Source organism: Microtus oregoni, unplaced genomic scaffold, assembly GCF_018167655.1.
Source record: "Microtus oregoni isolate MIOR12 unplaced genomic scaffold, Mior012 000036F_ref0000092, whole genome shotgun sequence".
In the NCBI taxonomy this organism is placed as follows: Eukaryota; Metazoa; Chordata; class Mammalia; order Rodentia; family Cricetidae; genus Microtus; species Microtus oregoni.
In genome coordinates, this window is record NW_024543095.1 from 15,239,570 (window position 1) to 15,260,588 (window position 21,019).

The 21,019-nt window shown below is 40.2% G+C and overlaps 1 protein-coding gene across 1 annotated transcript in view; it reads left to right on the forward strand.

Moving 5' to 3' along the window:
- Positions 1-21,019, forward strand: part of Plekhh2 (pleckstrin homology, MyTH4 and FERM domain containing H2) — a 108,548-nt gene that overhangs the window by 17,749 nt on the left and 69,780 nt on the right. The window contains exon 3 of the mRNA XM_041631350.1: positions 13,788-13,850. Coding sequence (XP_041487284.1) covers positions 13,788-13,850 — 63 coding nt within the window. The remainder of the gene's footprint in view (positions 1-13,787; positions 13,851-21,019) is intronic.

Sequence of the window (21,019 nt, forward strand, 5' to 3'; positions counted from 1 at the left end):
ATCACTGACATTTCTAAAACGATCGCTTCATTCCCTTAGTTATCTTTCTTTCCTCTGAGATGATTTTCCTCTTTCTATGGCTGTTTCTTTTCTGAGATGCAAGCTTTTCTCACGTGTTAGCCGATCTTTGGTGGTCTGTTTACATTTAAGAATGGGACATCTGTGGACTTGTCTGGCAGCTGTGTATGCATGGCTGTTGCTGGCCCACTGTCAACTCTGTTTTCTGGTGAGTCTGTAGGAAGCTGCTGTGAGCTCGTAAATGTGACAGCTGTTGGATGAATGCACTCCAAACAATTTGTTCAAGTTGTTAAGGGAAGAAAGTTTGAGTTTTTTTTTTATAGAAAATAAATGCTTAGTTGATGGACATGGGTATATGGGAATAAGTGAGCTGTCTAAACATCTCCCACTAATGCCCCCTATTTCTCAGCATGATGCATATTCCCCTCCAGGTCTTTGCAGGGTTCTAAGGAGTTGCTAGCCTTCGGGAGGAGCGGCTCGGGACCCTAAAAGCCTTGCTCTAGAAGGCAAGACTTAGAAGACAATAGAACAGAATTCTCTTCTAAGTCCATACACTGTAAAATTTAAATAGTTAGAATGTGTGTGGTATGTGGGGTGTGTGTGTATGGTGTTTGCACACGTGCAGCACATGCATGTATTATGGCACATGTGTAGAGGTCAGAAGACAACTCTCTTTCAACCATGTGAGACCTGGGGACAGACTTGACTGCAAAGTACACTTATCTACTGAGCCATCTTCCCCCAATGATGAGAGTTAAGGATATTTTTAACACATGCAAGACCCCATGTAACCTTTCTGAGGGATTTCAGGAGAATGTGTTCCATTCAAAGTAAGAAATAAGCTAAGGCTTGGGAAGCCAGGGTGTGGGAGCAGGTGATCTAGGGCAGAAGAAAGTGGAAGGGTCTTCCCAAGAAGACAGCCGGGCCTGGGCAGGAGGTAACGGTTCACACTGGCATGTCAGAGGCGTTGGGTGTGGCTTCAAGGGAAATTTGTAGGAAGCCCAGATATGAGTGAGCATCTTGAGTGGTAACTGAGACAGCGGTGGGAACTTGAAGTGTGTCTATTGGAAAGTTCTCTTTAAAAACTGTGTGAAGAAATAAGACAGTTAGTTCTAGGAGGACGTCCTGTAGTAAAGGTCCCTCCCTGTGGCTGATACGAGACTGAGCTTCCTATCGGTCACATGTGTGAGCGTGTTGTGGGTGTCATACACAGCAGCGGTAATAAGGACCCCTAAGTATGGTTAAAAAAGGGATGATATGAAGATGCAGAAAGAATAGGAGATGTGAAGTGTGTCTGAATTGATGGCAACGAGACAAAGGGGCTAATTTTCATTTTTCCATTAAGGGAACAAGTAGGACATCATTTTTAAAAAGGAAGGCTGTCAGAAATAGAAGTATGTGATTTAGAACATGAAGGCAAATATGAAAAGAATTGGCTAAAAGTGTCCACTGTATTAATAAATCTTTCCAAACTAGTTGATATATGTGTATATTTATAGCTTTGATAAATATATAAGTAAACAGAAAAGCCAAGTTGTGAAGTAAATGGATTTGTTTAATCATTTGACAGGGTATTGCCTTAGAACAGTGGTTCTTAACCTGTGGGTCATGACCTGTTTAGGGTCGACTGACCCTTTCACAGGGGTCGCCTAAGACCATTGGAAAACACAGATATGTACATTATGATTTGTAACAGGAACAAAATTACAATTATAAAGTAGTAATAAAAATAACTTTATGGTTGGGGTCAGCACAACATGAGGAGCTATATTAAAGGGTCACAGCACCAGGAAGGTTGAGAACCACCGCCTTGGGAGTTATTTAAACGCAATCGTTTGTGTTTAATTGTTTGGCCTTCTCAGAATATTTGAACAAAAATAAACCTTTTATGACATAGTTTTACATATCACACATAGTGCATGCACAGACAGACAGGCATGCGCGCGTGCACGCGCGCGTGCACACACAGAGTTTTTTCCCAGGACTGGGAATGGAACCATGGACCTTGAGCACTTGCTCTCCCACTAAATTTCACTCCATTTCTTCCATATATGTTTTGATGTTGGCACACATGGTATTATGATTTGTACATTTTCTTGATTAATTATTCCATTTAATCGACCCTATTTATTATTCATAACACTTTAGTACAAAAATCTATATTATTTGATATTACTTTTATTATTCTTGGTAAGTCTTTCATCCTTTTTTTTTCATCTTTGAAACATTTTGTTTGTTTGATACAGGCTTTCTCTATACCCTGACTGTCCTGGAACTCACTATGTAGACCAGGCTAGCCTCAAACTCACAGAGACCTGCCTGCCTTTGCTGAGTGTTGGGATTAAAATCATGTGCCACCATGCCTGGCCCATAATACTTAAGTATCTCCTTAGATATATCTGAAATTATTATTATATATATATGCCTTGTCTTTCTTTATCTCCCTCTACTCGGGCTCCTTCTCACCCGGCGGCGGTTATGGAAGGTAAAGACTGGATTTCTAGTGACTATTGGTGTTTCTGGTGAGCTTCTTGACATTTTAGTGAATACCTAACATAGCTGACTTGTAATGAGAATGTCGTTTAGCTCTTTGTTGTGGAAGTTCTAGTCTGTTGCTGCTTCTTTTGCTGTCTGGCCTGGGTGAGGCACACATCATGGTTGGAGACTGTAGAAAAGCCAAATGGCTCATCTCGTGGCTGGAGAGCAAACAGAAGGAAGAGGACGTGACCAGGGTCCCCTCATTCCTTCCAAGGACATGCCCAAGTTGTCTAAAGACCTCCCTTAAGGCTCCACCTCCTGGGGTATTGACCGTCAAGTTTCTTTAGCACCACGCTGGAGAGCAAACATATATCCCAGACCTTTAGTGGACATTTAAGACCCAGACAGTAGCATCACTTAAACCTCTTAACTCCTTAGTTAAACTTCAACAGCTCCCAGCATAAACGATTAGTTGAGGAATTGGAGAGTGTCGAGGAGACTTGGGTGGGGGGGTTGACCAATGATTAACCGAGAACCTGGCGTAGTAGAGGTTGGTGAGGGAAGGAGAGGGATCCTAGAGTAGTGGAGAGGATCTAAAGAGCTGCTGAAACCGTTAGGATGGTCGGCAGCCATTTGTCTGAGAGAAAGCGCTCTTCAGGAACTGAATGTATTTCTAGAACAAAGACTAGCTCTTGAAATTTAGGTGATGCTGTTGGGAATGAGAAGACGCTAAACGTTTAAGCCCATTCCAAACCACAGACTAGAAAGCTGCTAGGCAATGAGAAAGACTGTAGCTGTCCTGTCTTGTCCTTGAGAGAACCAGAAGTGTTTCCAGTCTTACCACAAAACTATTGGCTTTGAAAGGCTGTGTGGAGTGGGGATGGAGTGGAACAGGGTTTGGTAGAACCAAAATTGGGTAAGATGAGTAATACAACTGAAAATCTCTCTTTTGGAGAGTAATTCACCCACAGCAACTACTGGGCTGTCATGACTTTGCAAAAGCTGACTGTGCGTGCGTGCATGTGTGTGTGTGTGTGTGTGTGTGTGTGTGTGTGTGTGCCCGCTCACATGCATGTGGATGACATCTTTATCATCTTCCATCTTTTTTTTTTTTTTTTGAGCTGCCTCTTCATTCAACCTGAAGCTTACCAGTTCTGTTACTATCTGGCCAGCAAAGTCTGGGAAGCCTCCTCTCTGCACCTTCCCAGGCGCTCGAGTTACAGATATCCACAGACACACCCAGCCTTAACATGGGTGCTAGGGATTCAAACTCAGGTCCTCCCTCTTGCCGAGCACTTTACTCAAGTCATCTCCTCAGTATTTGCAAAGAAAGAAAAACTACAGATTATCCCTCAAAACTCTTTAGGGCTGCAGAGATGGTTCAGTGATCAAGAGCACGTATTCATCTGGCAGAGGATCCTGGTTTGGTTCTCAGCACCCACACATCAAGCAATTTATGTAACTCCAGTTTCATGGGATCCAACACCCTCTGGCCTCTGTGTGGACGCCTACCTGCATTTAGTGTGTTTAAACTCACACAGTCACACATACATATACATAACAAATAAATAATAAAATTCTTCTTAATAAAGAAAACACGTTTGACATTAACCTGCCATTGAATCATTAGTAGTTTATCATGTACTTAGCCTGGAATGTATCCTAATGGTTTAAATTGACATGTTTAAACTTTTAAAAAAATTTTTGTTTGAGAGGAGGAAAATGGACATTGGGTCCCACCCCTAACCAAAAAGCTATTTACAATTGATATCCACTGGCAAAGGGAAAGTAAGTTTTCTCCACCGGAGTGTTGGAGTGTTACAGGGTCAACTAACGACACCTCAGGGCAGGTCCCATGCCCAGCAATAGTTGGCCAACACAAAATGAATTCTACTTTTTTGGTTTTTGTTTTTTTGAGTTTTTTTGGTGGACTTTCTGTTTCATTTTGTTTTGTTATGCCCCCCCCCCTTTTTTTGTCTTGTTGGTCTTTTGCTTGTTCATTTTGATTTTTGTCGTTTTGGTGTTTGGTTATTTGAGAACACAAAATTGGTTGAGTGGTTGGGGTGGTTAGGATGTAGGAGAAGTTGGGAGAGGAGAAAGATCATGATGAAAATGAATTGGATGAGAAAATTTTCAAATAAAAATGTTCAAAAAGGGGGGAACAGCACATGCAGCTTTTTAAAATATATTTATTTGGGGCCTATGTGCATCCAGTTTATGGGATGGAGGGTTTGGGAAAGCTCGGTGATTCTCATGGTTGTACTTGAAGCTGAGACAATAGTTTCCTTTCAGTTCTCATAAGAGCTAAGAGAAAACAGCATTTCAAGAAGTTGTGTGTTGCTGGGCAATGGTGGCGCACGCCTTTAATCCCAGTACTTGGGAGGCAGAGGCAAGCCGATCTCTGTGAGTTCGAGGCCAGCCTGGTCTACAAGAGCTAGTTCCAGACAGGCTCCAAAGCTACAGAGAAACCCTGTCTTGAAAAACAAAACAAAACCAAAAAAGAAAAAAGAAAAGAAAGAAAGAAAGAAAAAAAGTTGTGTGTTAAGATGAGAGTAGCTTTCATTGAAATGATGACCGGAGGTTATTAAAGGTACCAAAGGGTCTGTACTACTCAGTAGAATAACTGTGGGTTTTAGTTACTTACTGCTGCTTAAAATGGAAAAAAAATCTATTTCAAAACATAGTGGCTTTATCAATCTGGGTATTCGACAGTGTGTGTGTGTGTGTGTGTGTTTGTGTCTGTGTGTGTGTGTCTGTGTAGGTAGATCACATGGTTCCTCTGAGACCAGAAGATTCATAACCTCTTGGAGCTTGATTAACTGAAAGTTATGAACCACCTAACGGGGTGTTAGGAACAACACTCGGCTCCTCTGGAAGAGCAATATGTGCTTAACCACTGAGTCATCTTTCCAGTCTTGTAACTATGATTTTTATCAATTAAAACAATTATAGTGTCTTTAAAAGAGCAATCATTTATTCATATTTCTATTGGTTATCCTTAGACTGTGTTTTCCATTTAATGGGGTCACTCATGTAACAGCATTCGGTTGGCAGATAAACACTTAGAACCAGGATCAGCAAGGATGCTGACATGACAGCTGAGTCTGGGATGTTCAAGATACACGTACCTGACACCTTAGTTGAGAGTAGTGGAATAACTAGACGCTGTCCAAGATACGTCCCTCGCCTTGTCCTCTGTAGGAAGGTAGCCATGGTGACCAACGATTCTAAAACCAGATCACAGCTGCAGATCTCTTCAGTCTGGCCTGGGCAGATGTACTGTGTTCTAATGGAGTCAGTTGCCAGCAACCAGTGCTAAAGGGAGAAGGTACACATGAGCTAGGAGCCACTGGATCTTCTGGCTTCACCTTCTGAACCCAGGCCTGTTTCTGTCTGTTGAGAAACTGGATTTCTTTTCATCTCTAAGTTCCCTCATTTGGTCTACTCTGAAGGTCACTGTCTGAATGTCGAGAAGGCGACCCCATCTCTTGGGAAGTTAGTCCCTAAATGTATTCTGAGTCCATAGCACGGAACGGTAATAGGACGAGTGGCTTGGGTGTGCTAGGTCACAGCTGATGTTATCTGTGTTTTAAAAATATGTCACTAAATTGTCTTCTTCCTCCAATACCTACACTTATTTCTACTTTTAAAAGTTTAATACACATACAAATATGAACTTATTAATATTACCTTACATAGCTTAAAGTAATTCAGGATCATTTTCTTCCTTGTACACAATGAACTTCGTTTTTAGCTCCTTGTTGAATATTTCTTAGACTTTCCTTAGACTATTGTCTTGAACATTCATTTTACCTTTAAAAATAAAGCATGCAGTTTTAAAATTCTTATGTGTGGCATAGGGCATGACTGTCATGTACCAGCGTGTTGCTTGTTAGTGACTCACTTGTTCCTCCTGTTCCTCCCCACGTCACTTCGAAGCCCCATCTGCACACGTCATTGGTCACTTTTATTTTTACCCTCTTGTGCATTGAAATTTAATTTTTATGTTGCATGCTTTCTCTTCTCCTGATCTCAGAATAGTTTACTTTTGTCTGCTTTTACTTATCCATTTGTGTTAATGAATCACCCCAAACTTAAAAACACTACAGACATTTATTATCTTGGAGCGTTTGAAGTGTTCGAACCCTCTGGTGTAGCTGAGACAGCAGTTGGCCTAGGCCGCGGTGAGCTGACAGTTGGGTGGGAACCGGAGGGTCTGCTTCCAAAATCGTTCACTCAAATGGTTGCTGGGAGGTTGGTGTTGGTAGGAGGCCTCAGCTGCTAAGCCTGGAGACTCCTCAGCAGGGCTCCTTGAGAACAGAGAAAGTGGTCCCAGGGAGTTCAAGGTGGAAGACAGGCTGTCTTTTGTGACATAGCCTGAGAAGTCACACTCCACCATCCCACAGGAACCTGTCGTCACAAGGGTTAGCCCATGTAGTGAAGGAAGGACTAGACTACCACAAGGTGAGGACCTTTGAGGGCCGCAGGAGAGCTGGCTGCTAGCTACTGAGTTTTGAATTATTTTCCTACTCCTTTACTCTTTTTTTTTCTATTTTTTATTGAGAAAAGGAGAAAAAAAAAAAACAAGTTTCCACCTCCTCCCAGCCTCCCATTTCCCTCCCCTTCCTCCCACCCTTCTCCCCCTCCCCCCACTCCTCTCCCCCTCCCTCTCCAGTCCAAAGAGCAGTCAGGGTTCCCTGCCCTGTGGTAAGTCCTAGGTCCTCCCCTCTCCGTCCATTTCTAGGAAGGTGAACATCCAAACTGGCTAGGCTCCCACAAAGCCAGCACATTACATAGGTTCAAAACCCCGTGCCATTGTCCTTGGCTTTTCATCAGCCCTCATTGTTTGCCTTGCTCAGAGAGTCCAGTTTTATCCCATGCTTTTTCAGTCACAGTCCAGCTGGCCTTGGTGAGCTCCCAATACTACTTCTTTAAAAAGTTCTTGTCCTTCTAATAATTAGATTCTATTCCCACTTAATCTCTGACTACCCTAAAACATAGTCTGGGATTCCTCATGCAATAATATTCCAGATGTTTTCCTTGCTCTAAATTGGTCTTATGAACATTGATTTTTTAAAAAATTTTATTTTAATTTTTTTATTTATTCTCTTATATATTACCTGATTTTCTTTCTATGTTTTAGAATTTAGTTAAATATTTGGTATTTAAACAGATATATATATATATATATATATATATATATATTAAAAATATAAAACCAATCCAAATAAGGATGAGAGATTTCCTGCACTGTTCTCATCAGTTTCCTTCCCATGTTCTAAGTCCCAGAAGCCACTTCTATGCTGTCTGTCCCTTTGCTCATGCCAGGCCACTCAAGAATGCTAATGTCATTGTATATATTTGGAATTTATCTATTGATGCTTTATTAAGGATTTCTGATACTGTACTCATGAGGATATTAGTCTGATCTTTGGTTGTGATCATAATTGTCCTTATAAAGTGTACTTGGATTATCATCTTGGAAGAGGGTGGGTGTTTTTCTCATTAGTTTGTAGTCATCCTTTTTCTATCTTTTTTAAAAAAGATTTTTCTTATTTATTATGTATGCAGTGTTCTGGCTGCCTACATGCCGGCACAGCAGAAGAGGGCACCAGATCTCATTATGGATGGTTGTGAGCTGCTGTGTGGTTGCTGGGGTTTGAACTCAGGATTTCTGGAAGAGCAGCCAATGCTCTTAACCTCCGAGCCATCTCTCCAGCCCCTGTAGTCATCTTTAGTTGAATTCACTAGCAAAGCTGGGTAGTCTTGGAGTCTTCCTTTTGTAAGGTTTTAAATATGCATTTCTTAGATACAAGGCCATTAAGCTGACATTTCTCTTTGAATAATCTTTGCTATTTCATGTTCTTAAAAGAAATTACATGTTTTGTTCAAGTTGCTCAATTATTTTTGCTCATGATATTCTGTTATTTTCCTCCAAATTTCTGTGAGTCTACTTATGGGCCCTCCTTGAGTTCCTGACATTGATTATTTGTGTTTTTTTTTTAAAAAAATATTGTTTCTTTCTCAATCTACCAAGAATTTATCAACTGTATTAGTTTTTTTTAATGAGCAGTTCTTAACTTTATTATTTTTCCTTTTTCTATATTTCCTGCAATCTTTATCAAGTTTTCCCCCTTTAGGGTGACTTTGTTCCTTATAGCTAGTTAGTTTGCTCCGACTCTTGACTGTAGTCATCTCACTGTGTGATTTCACAAAGACCACTGTGACCTCTTCATAATCAGTACATCATCTCTCTGGCCCCCATCTAGTGGGATCTCCACTTAGCATCCCTCTGGCCCCCATCTAGTGGGATCTCCACTTAACATCTCTCTGGCCCCCATCTAGTGAGATCTCCACTTAGCATCCCTCTGGCCACCGTCTAGTGAGATCTACTCCACTTTTTCCTTTTTTTCCTATGTCTATTATTCTTTTATGCTTCAATTCCACAAAATATTTTAGCATCTTTTTATTTGTCTGCTTTCTCTGAAGAAGCAGAATTACCTTTGATTGCTACAACCATTACAGTATGTTTTCCAGTGTAGATACTTTTTACTCTTCCATTATATTCTTTTTAAATGGAATTGACTCTCCCTATCACTTAACACAATTCTATGACATAGATAGCTCCTTGGTGTTGTGTATCTCATCTCATAAAAACAAATATGCAAGTTTTTCCTATATAAGTAAAAGTAAAATATTCATGACCTTTTAAAAACAAACTTTCCTGCTAACATGTCATTTGCATGTCATTCCTTATATAGTTTTTACTTGTTGCTTTTTTTTTTTTTTTTTTTGGCGGCTGAGGATCAAACCCAAACCTTTTTGCATCTTAGCTGAGCACAACCTCAGTTCCTGCTTTGTCTTTAAATACGTCATTGATATCTTTTCACATATATATTTAAAAGTTCTTATTGGAGAGGTTTTTCAACACACGGAAGTATGTCCTTATATATGTATCTTCTAGATTTAATGCTTATCAATTCAGGACCAAGCCATCCATCCATCTGTACACTGATCTGTAGTTCCCAGAGTTCTAGTTGAATGAATCCCACATATAATATTTCATACATCTATGCACATTTATAATGACATATCTATATATCTATATCCCTGGTTTTAGGCATATCTCTTTCTTCCTCTCTCTGGCCCTCTTCCTCTGTGTGTGTGTGTTACTGAAGTTTAAACTTAGAGCCTATGCATACTAGATAAATGTCCTATCACTAAGCTATACCCTCAGGCTTGACACTTTGATTTTTGTCATCCACATTACAGCACTAGAAATGCTATCACCATGTTTTCAATTACTGAAATACCTTAAGCCCATTCCCATCGCATTTACCTGTTCTTTTACTTTTAGTCTCGCATTTTGTAATAGAGAAGGTTGTATGATCCCAATTTCATACACAGGAATTATAGAACCTAGTGACAAACTATTGGTGAAGTACTGTTGTAAGAGCTAAAACCCAGATCTCTTAAATGTAGTTTGCTCATTTGAAACTAAACCATCCCAATTTAAATTATTCATAAAAGCAATACGTGTGTATGCTAGAAATATATTGCTATAAAATGTTCTCTGTAAAAGTTGAACACCTATTAAAATATTCAATATCACGCTAGATGTCTTACTACTTAATTTTTATATAAATATACTAGAATAAGGGTTATTTCATCGTACAGATAAGGAATGGAGACCTGCTATATTAAAGAATTTGCCCATCCATCCTTAAACCACTCATAAATAGTGGAATCTTGGTTCTAATTTAGATCTTGCTTCCAAATTCAGGACTTTCCCCCCTTTCCTTTCTACTTTCCTCTTAATATTTTGTGGACTACTTTTGTGTTTTAATAAAAATAACAAAAGTGACCTGTGAAACTATGGTTTTAAAAATTCCTTGTATTCAGTGATACATACATATATCTTTTCATGCCTAGCAACAAATTTTGCCTACTTGTATATGAAAGCACTGTAAAGTGCTATGTGTTTGTGTGTAAGGGAGTGTGTGCATGTGTATAATACCCTTCTAGTAAGGGAGCGTATGCATGTGTATATTGCTTTTCTAGAATGGAAATGTTTTTGCAAGGTTACTATCAACTACTAGGTTTTTAGATTTTTACTGACGAATTGGCATGTGTAAGGTGTCGTGTCGTGAAGGATTTCACACATGAATTATTCCTTCCAGCACTTGTAATGTAGAGCCACAGGAACAGGAATAAATTTGTTTGGCAGTGGTAAACATAATATTGTCGATTTCTGTTCTTAGCGTTGTGACAAAAATTCATGAGAGAAGAGCTCAAAGAAGGGTCTGGTTTGTCCAGTTTCAGAGGTTTCTGTCCATCAGAAAGCGTTGAGTAGCAGAGTCTCTCATTTCAGGATGGTCAGGAAGCATAGGAAAGGGAGTACAGGAAGGAACCAGGGAGAAGATAGTGTTCTCCAAGACTCACCCCATCCTGCAGTAACTTACTTCCTCCAGCTGGGCCTGCTTCTTCCACCTGCCATTTACCAACTCCCAACAATGCCATGGCAATTATGAATTCATCAGAGGCTTAATCCGTTCATTAGATCAGAGGCTTTGTGATCTGACCATCTCTGGAGATAGCTTCCCAGACACAAGCTTGCTTTACTATTATCCCAGTCATTTCTTAATCCAGTCCGATCAACAATCAGAATTAGGCACCACAGCCATTCTTGAAATACACATGATGCTTACCAATCATGGTCATTTCATTAATAATTTATATGACTCAATATCTACTGTGTATGAAGACTTATACTAGGTATATAATAATAGAGACTAGATTCTGCCCTTCCTGATATCACTAGAAAGCAAATACTTCGAAATTAATCTTTATGGGTGTGGATTATGTATGTGGTGTGTGTGTGTGTGATGTATGTGTGCATGTGTAAGTGAAGATGGATGTATGTGTGCTACAGTAGTTGGGTGAAGGTGTCAGACCCTGCATCCGTGTTGTTTGAGGTGGAATTTCTTGTCCACTTCAGTGTATACCAGGCTAGCCAGCCCATGAGCTTATGGGCATTCCCTGTCTGCCTCTCATGTCTCCAGGAGCGAGATCACAGGGGCACTGTGCCCAGCTTTACATGGATGTTGGGGACCTGAGCTAGGTCTTTACACTCGCATGGCAATACCCACTGAGCCATCTACCTAGCACAGACGCTAAATAGCTCTCAAGAAAAAAATCATAATTGATATTTATAAGTCTCTGCAGAAAATTTCTTTTCCTTTCACTAGCAACATTTGATTAACAAGGTTTTGTGAATTTGTTTCTCCTTGAAATCTAATCACTGCCTTAGAGATGGGTTAAGGCAACAGACGTACAGAAATTCCTATGAAAAAGGATTGCAGTTAGCACAGAGGTGGCAGTTGTCTGCATAGCCCCAGTGGAGCTTGCGATGTGTCTGGTAGTGGAGTAGGTGTTTTGGTAAGAAACTTCTAGAGATAGCTAAGAGATCTGTGCTTGCCCAATAGTTTATGGATAGTCTGTGTCTAGTTAAGCAAAAACTCATTAAATGCTTGAAACATTTCCACAAAAATTAAAGATGATCCAAGTCCAAAGGATGCACTTAAGATATATCTGTAGGCCTGGCGGGGGTGGCGCACGCCTTTAATCCCAGCACTCGGGAGGCAGAGGCAGGCGGATCTCTGTGAGTTCGAGACCAGCCTGGTCTACAAGAGCTAGTTCCAGGACAGGCTCCAAAACCACAGAGAAACCCTGTCTCGAAAAACCAAAAAAAAAAAAAAAAAAAAAAAAAAAAGATATATCTGTAAACATGTTCAAACATTTAAACCTTCTTGATAAATCTCAGTCCCTATAACACCCTGCCTTTTAGGAAGTGCTGTCATTTGCATCCTTACGTGACTCCATGCGATGACAACAGATATTCTGTACCTTTATTGTACAAGGAGCTATAATATGAACTACCTGTGCCATTTGAATTTTTCTAATGGATACATGAATAAGATGAGAAAGAGATGAAATAAATTTTAATGGCTTATTTGATTTATTTGATGTGGGTTATTAGCTATCGCCTCTTGATTGAGTTACCCAATGGGCTTTGTGTTAAACACATTTATTCCTTCATAATCCTCTGTATTTAACCCAACAACACCCACGTATTTCAGGCAGACTACCAGCTACTTATCACAGGATAAATTCCAAATTACATCTTGATCTTTAAACTCTTTATGGCTCCCGAGAAGCCCATTGAGCCTCTACACCGACTCTCTACTTAACACAATTCCTCCTTCCACACTCTCCTATTGGAGGCCTCTGTATGTTATGTGTAGCCCACATAAAAGGGCGGATATCCATCTCTTGTCAGCAAAAGATATTTTAAACTTGCAATGACAGAGTACTGGAATGTGAAAGGAAGTAGTAGCAGCTGTAGTTGCCACCCTTTTGATAGAAAAATTTGTCCACTTTACCCATCTGTACCCCTTTGTCTTCTCTTATTTTGTTACAGTGTTTGGATCTCTCTCTCTCTCTCTCTCTCTCTCTCTCTCTCTCTCTCTCTTTCTCTTGTTCTCCAGGGCAGCCCTGAGAAGCGGAGAGTTGAAAGTTTACCATGAATATTCTGGGCATCCATACCAACTGTCCGGGAGAAGAAGGGCAGTGAGCACTGGTCCAATCACGCGTCACCCTAAACTTGGTCCAAATTTCACCTTGTGGCTGTGTGTTCAATACCTAGCACTCGTCCCTTAATTAGCACTAGATCTTTTAGCATTGTACTTTCCGTATTTATTTTGGGATTTGCATTTAATCAGTCTCTTATATACTTCCATCAATCTATAAGACTCCTCAGCCATAATTTGAATATATCATCCATGGAGTTTGTAAGAATACATGCTTCTCTAATTTCATCTTGACTTTTGGCCAAAATGCCAAATACAGCATCAAAGTCTTACTTTTTATTGCTCTTAATATGTATTGACCAGTCATTTCCAATCTGTTGATGAACACCCCTGTGGTATATGAAGTTCTATATGGAAGAATGATAACAATAACAGTACCAATCTATGAACTACCAAACAACCCTTACAAAGTTACCAAGATATGTGCCAAGGACTGGATGGACCACAATGTCCTAAAAGCATCAAGACTTCTGACATTTCATCAACTTTTAAATACCAAGTGCCTTTTAATGTGTTAATTATAATTCCTATCCAAAGGATTACTTTTTTTTTTTACGAATTGATGACGTTGTGAGACCTAAAGCTGTTTCCCAAAAGGCAAATATAAAGATTTGTGTGTTTTTTGCTCTCCCTCACCTGTAGATGCAACAGTTGGAGAGGCAAGTTATCGATGCCGAACGCCAAGCAGAAAAGGCTTTTCAACAGGTAGAGTATCATTTAATCTTCACCTGTCTCTGTGCATATAAAGATTGTTTAGTATCATTTAATCTTCACTGTCTCTGTGCATATAAAGATTGTTTAGTATCATTTAATCTTCACTGTCTCTGTGCATATAAAGATTGTTTAGTATCATTTAATCTTTACCTGTCTCTATGCATATAAAGATTGTTTAGCTCAAAGTAGTAGGACAGCTGGCAACCTTCCTGAATATCTCATCATTTTGACTGTTCATGAGCTCAATCCATAGAGTGGAAAATTGAACTCTATTTTGTTCCTTTATATATTTTCCAAGAGGGAAAAAAAGGACTTTAAAATACTTTACTTTTAAAGTCAAATATAACTTTTAATAGAAATCCCATCTGTAATTAAATTTTATATATAAGTATGTTCATATCAGCTTTATGTATAATAATAAAGAGTTGAAAATTGATATGAATTCCATATTGTAGAAGAGCGAGTAAGTAAACTTAAAGTCAGGAACTGTTAAACAAATATTTCAAGTAATCTCACTGAAAATTAATAGAGAAAATGTTTAGAATTACATTAGGAAAATTATGTACAAAGCTATATATTTCATATATTAATATGTTTATTAAGAAAAACTAAATCCATGACTTTAAAACTAGTCTGAGAGGAAACTAAAGTTTGCTTGAATTGTAGCATTAAGAAAGATTATTTTGTTGGGCAGTGGTGGCACACATCTTTAATCCCAGCACTTGGGATTAAAGTTCTCTGTGAGTTCAAGGCCAGCTTGGTCTACAGAGTGATTTCCTGGACAGCCAGGGGGACACAGAGAAACCCTGTCTTGAAAAGTACAAAAAAAACCCACCACCAACAACAACAAAACAAACAAACAAACAAACAAAAAAGACAGAAGGAAGGAAGAAAAGAAAGAAAAGGTTTTTTCTTTATTCTTATTTTTTTCTAGAACTTTGGTTCTTTAGATGCTGATTTGTCGCTTAGCCCCTTCTAGGCTTTAAGAGCAGTAAGGGGATGGTTTGGATAAGCGCACCCACCCTAAAGTTCTTCAGTCCATAGCTTCTCCTTTTATGAGAGCTCTCCAACGCACTCGCTCAGACTAACATTTCTAATGACTTCGACACAAAATTCTTTCTCTTTTTTTAAATTGATTTTTATTGAGCTCTACATTTTTCTCTGCTCCATTCCCTGCCTCTCCCCTCCCCACTTCAACCCTCCCCCAAGGTTCCCATGCTTCCAATTTACTCAGAAGATCTTGTCTTTTTCTACTTCCCATGTAGATTAGATCTATGTATGTCTCTCTTACTGTCATCATTCTTGTCTAGGTTCTATGGGATTGTGAATTGTAGGCTGGTTTTCTTTGCTTTATGTTTAAAAACCACCTGTGAGTGAGTACATGTGATAATTGTCTTTCTGTGTCTGGGTTACCTCACTCAAAATAATGTTTTCTAGCTCCATCCATTTTCCTGCAAAATTCAAGATGTCATTATTTTTTTCTGCTGTGTAGTACTCCATTGTGTAAATGTACCACATTTTCCTTATCCATTCTTTGGTCGAGGGGCATTTAGGTTGTTTACAGGTTTTGGTTATGACAAACAATACTGCTATGAACATAATTGAGCACATGTCCTTGTGGCATGATTGAGCATCCTTTGGATATATACTCAAAAATGGTATTACTGGATCTTGAGGAAGGTTGTTTCCTAATTTTCTGAGAGATTGCCACACTGACATCCAGAGAGGCAGTCCATATCTAAACAGAGAACTCTCAACAGAGGAATCTAAAATGGCTGAAAGACACTTCAGGAAATGTTCAACATCCTTAGTCATCAGAGAAATGCAAATCAAAACAACTCTGAGATTCCATCTTAGACCTGTAAGAATGGCCAAGATCAAGAACACTGATGACAACGTATGCTGGAGAGGTTGTGGGGAAAAGGGAACACTTCTGCATTACTGGTGGAAATGCAAGCTGATACAAAATTCTTTCTAAGAAGTGCACAGTGCAACAGTTGTCTTGTCCTTAGGCCTGCCATCTTCCATCCTTGGCTACCTTTGCTTGCTGGCGTCAGTGGTGCCAGGCAGTGTGTCCTCCTTTAAACCAGAGGCTAGACTTGGTTTTACATAGCAGATTGTGAGAGTGGCTTAACAGATTTCTAAGCAATGCCAGTCCAACCTCATCCTTGATTTCTTGTTTATATTTGAAAACAAATCTTAAAATTTTATTACATGAAACCAACCGTGCATGAGAGTAGGGAAACCGTACAATGGGCTCTCGAGACTTAGTCAAATTGCCACCACTGTATCATTGGTCAGCCTTTCCTCTACTCAGGCTAACTGGATTATTCTGATATCAAATACCACATATCATACAGTTGTAACCATGCATAAAGTTGAGTAAAATCAAAGCAACTAATCTAAAAGACTTAAAAATCCCAACCATGAAAAACAATCCCAACCATGGGGCTGGAAAGATGGCTCAGTGGTTAAGAGCACTGGCTGATCCTCTGAAGGACCTGGGTTCAATTCCCAGCACCCACATGGCAGCTCACAACTATCTGTAACCCCAGTTCCAGGGGATCTGTCATTCTTACATAGACATACATGCAGGCAGAACACCAGTGCAAATAAAATAAATCATTAAAAAAAATCATAACCACAGTACAATTGCCATGCCAAAAATACTAGCAAAAGTTCCTTAGTTTGTCAGAGAGCTAGATACCATTCAAAATTCTCTCAGACATCTCAGAATTGCTTCTGGTTTTGTTTTTCTTTAATATTTCTTTTATTTTGAATGTGTGTGTGTCTGTGTGTGTGTGTGTGTGTGTGTGTGTGAGAGAGAGAGAGAGAGAGAGAGAGAGAGAGAGAGCGCACATGTGAATGCTAGTACCCACTGAGACCGGTGGTGTTGGTTCCTATCAGAGCTTGAGTTCCAGGCAGTTGTGGGTGCTGAAAACTGCACATGAGTCTTCTGGGAAAACAGTATAATCTATGAACTGTGGAACCCTTTCTCTAGCTCATGTTACTGTTTTTTGGATTGCATTGAAGTTCATATAATATAAAATTAGTTATTTTTAAACAGACAAATTACAGTATTATATAATCAACATCTCTGTTTAACTCCAAATTATCCCCCATCGTTTCCCAAGGAAACATGTTGCCACTGAGTGTTTAGTGTGGCTTTCCTTTCCTCAAGTCCTGGCAGTCACAGACCACTTTCTGTCTTTGTGAATTTACCCACTCTGGATAAAACCGCAAGGTCCGGATATGTGATCCAGGCTGGCCTTAAATTATAATCCTCCTGCCTTAGCCTCCCACAGGTGTGTGCCACCACACCTACATTGGATATTTCTTATAATTATTCACATAATATGTGATCTTTGTGTCTGGCTTATTTTATTTAGGAGGATAATTTTGATCACCCATGTTACATATATACATATATAATATACATAATATACATAACCACTTTTTGTTTATTCATCTATTGATGGACATTACAGTTGTCTCTGCCTTTTGGTTAGCGTGACAGGTGTGCGTGCACATGTATTTGTTTGAGTATCTCTTTTTATTTTTTTTGGTTTTTTTTTAATTTATTTATTATGTGTATATATATATATATATTGTTCTGGGCACCAGATCTCATTATAGATGGTTGTGAGCTATCATGTGGTTGCTGGGAATTGAACTCAGGACCTCTGGAACAGCAGTCAGTTCTCTTAACCTCTGAGCCATCTCTCCAGCCCATCTCTTTTTAGTTAATATATATAATAGCATATATACTATATATACATTATATATACGATTTTCCTCATTTTAAATGACTGACTTATTCAAATTGGAATCAGAACTAGACTGACACATTTTATTTGTGTCGTAGACTTCAGTCTGTGTAGTCTTTTTCTTTTGTTTTGGTATTTGTTAAAGCCGTTGAGTTAGTTTATCCTCTCAAACTTTGTGCATTCTGCATTTGCTCAGCTCCCCTTGGTGCTGTTCGCAGGCTCTTCCGCGTCATCATCTGCTGTCCAATACAGTTAAAGCTCGTGTTTTATTTCCCCACTTTTGTCTTTCCTTTTTCTCTTTCCAGTGCTGCCTCTTGGGTGGCATCGCACACTCCTATCTCTACTCTACTATCTCTAGTTCTCTTTTTCTGTGATGATTTGCATATGGACATATGTTCTTATTTTTCTTGGTTATACATTGGAATTCTAGATTGCCAGTTGACAAGTAATTCCTTTAGTAAATATCAGCCAAGAATTTCTTTTTTCTTTTTTTTTTTTTTTTTTTTTTGGTTTTCAAGACAGGGTTTCTCTGTGTAACTGCCCTGGCTGTCCTGGAACTCACTTGTAGACCAGGCTGACCTTGAACTCACAGAGATTCACGCCCCCCTCCTCCCCCCCTCGCCCTTGCTGGGATTAAAGGCGTGTGCCACTGCAACCTGGCGAGATTCTCTTTCTTCTTTCTTCCTTTTTTTCTTCCTTCTTTCCTTTCTCTTTCTTTTTTCCTCTTTTTCCTTCCTTCCTTCTTTCTTTCCTCCTTTCTTTTTCCAAGACAAGGCCTCTCTATGTATGTAGCCCTGGCTGTCCTGGATCACCCTCTGTAGACCAGGCTGGCCTCAAACTCACGGAGATCTGCCTGCCTTTGCCTCCCGAGTGCTGAGGTTCAAGGTATGAAGTGAATGCGTGAGATTGCATCTCTACTGGTGGTGGATGAGAATTCTCAATGCCAGCCATGCATTTCTATTCGTTTTGATTTTTAGCTATTCTTGCCCTCCTGGTTTGAGAAGAATGCTAATCTAAATTCTCTTCATTGGTTTAGTAAATAGATAAACATAAAACATAACTAATTCCACAAGTCAAATTCATCTTGACCAGAACCTTATCTCTTGATGTCTTATAATGATCCATGCCTAGAAAAATAGATAAGTATATCTTCTGCAAATGTCCCATTGAGTCCCCAGGGCTCAAGGAGGTGAATATGGGATGTAGCACAGAGAGGTCAGTGTGACACCATGGTGCATGCCCCGGTGGGTTCTACCTCGGTTCTTCTCCAGGGTTCTCGGAGAACAGTCGCCCAGTTTACATTCACAGGAGGAGCGCTCGGTGTTTGTGGTCAGCAGTTTCCTTCTCCTCCCCTCCCTCTTCCCAGCGATGGTGGGAAGAGATGGGGAATATGAGACTTAAGGTTGGCTAGGAGAAGTCTGTGTAGTCAAAAGGACATAAAAATGGAGTTCATGTTTCTCTCCCTTGGGGACAGACCTAAGGGTTTAACTGTGTTAAAATCCAACAGCTACCATTTTTTAATTTTTGACTGGAGGACTTTTTTGACTTGAGTATCAATCAGGTTTGCCACTCATAGCTGGCCGTCTCTGTAGGACAGAATTTGTAGCGGGGTAGTTAGAGAACACAAACTGCCAGGTTCATCGACTTCATCTCCTGCTGCCTAGCTGCTGCTTCCTCTCTGTGAACTGCGGCACTCTCATTCCCATGACATTTTGTAGAATTAAGTAGGTTGCTAGGAGTAAAATACTCGGAATATTTCCTAACATATAGGAGTAAGAGGAGCTAGCTGTTGCGAAGATTGAAGCTGATTTAAGTGCCTGGCGTGCAGCCAGCCCACAGTGGATGGTGGTAGTGGTGGTGGCGGAAGTGGAGCCCGCAGTGGATGGTGGTAGTGGTGGTGGCGGAAGTGCTATTAGCATTAGTGCGGATTTGTGCTGCTTCCATATGGGTAGGATAATTTTTGTAAGAAAGACATTGGGAGTTGTGAGTGCCCGACCCCACCCCCCTCCAACTACCCTCAGGCTCATTGAATTGTTGGAAGCTTTTACAGGACACTGAAAACATTTCACACTCATGGTTATGTACAGGGAAAGGAAATAAATTTAAAATCCATAAGAGAAAAGGGCATCCTAGGCAGTGTCCAGGAGCACCCAGGTCCAAGCTTCCAGTCACTTGCTTCCAGTGAAGTTATGCAGGGATGTGTTCACTCCTCCCATCAACTATACATGGGCAAGACTTATAAAACATTGTCAGCTCCAAGACCCGCAAAGCTTGGTGTGCAGGAGTTTTAGTGGGGATCAGTTCTGTAGGTCTGAGACCCGAGACGTTTGGGGAACAGCTATAGTTAGTAACCTTTAGGGTGATCCGAGTAAGAATTACTCGCCTGTAGGCTCATGTCTTTGAACCCTTGGTTTCCAGTTGGTGGTGCTGTGTGTGGAGGCTTAGGAGGTGTGGCTTTGCTGGAGGAAGTACGTCACTGGCAGTGGCGTTGAGACATTAAGACTCCACCCTACTCCCAGTTTGCTTTCTCTGCCTCATGCTTGCTGCTCCATGCTGCCCCGGCCCATGCCTGCCTGCTGCCATGTCTCTGTCATATGGTGATGGACTCTTATCCCTCTGGAATCATAAGCCCAAATAAATCTTCTTTCTATAAGTTGCCAAGGATATAGAATTTTATAACAATGATAGAAGTAACTAAGACATATACCGAGCAAACTGTCAGCATCAATGATCTGATGTCCCCCACGATGTTAGAGAGTCAAGGCAGTCATGTTTATAAGGATGTTCCAAAGGCTCAGCGGTTGTTACTTCCCTGCCTCAAACCAATCAGAGGCCATTCCTGTCTTGGGGAATCTGAGCAGCTCAAGTCTGCTTGAGCTAGTTCTTTGCTGCAGAGCAGCTTAGGAATTTCAAGATCAAAGAGAGAAAACGATTCAAGGATATGCTGAGTGGGAGCAAATAGGAATTTACCCAGAAGGAAAAGAGCTCCTAAAAGTATAAAGTATTCCACACTGGAGGACCTGTGTGTAGATATTTGCGAGAGTTTATTTAAACCACTTTGAATTTGTTGTTTTTTTCTCTCTCTTTCCCTCCTTCCTCCCTCCTCCTCCCTCCCTCCCTCCCTCTCTCTCTCTCTCTCTCTCTCTCTCTCTCCCCTCTCTCTCTCTCTCTCTGTGTTAAACGATTTACTTTTATTTTATATGCATTGGTGTTTTACCTGCATGTGTGTCTCTGTGAGGGTCCCCTGAAACTGAAGTTACAGACAGTTGTGAGCTGCCATGTGGATGCTGGGAACTGACCCCGGGTCCTCTGGAAGAGCAGTCAGTGTTCTTAATGGCTGAGCCACCTCTCCAGCCACCGGGTCAGTGTTTGTTATTGGCCAGTTTCTGAGTA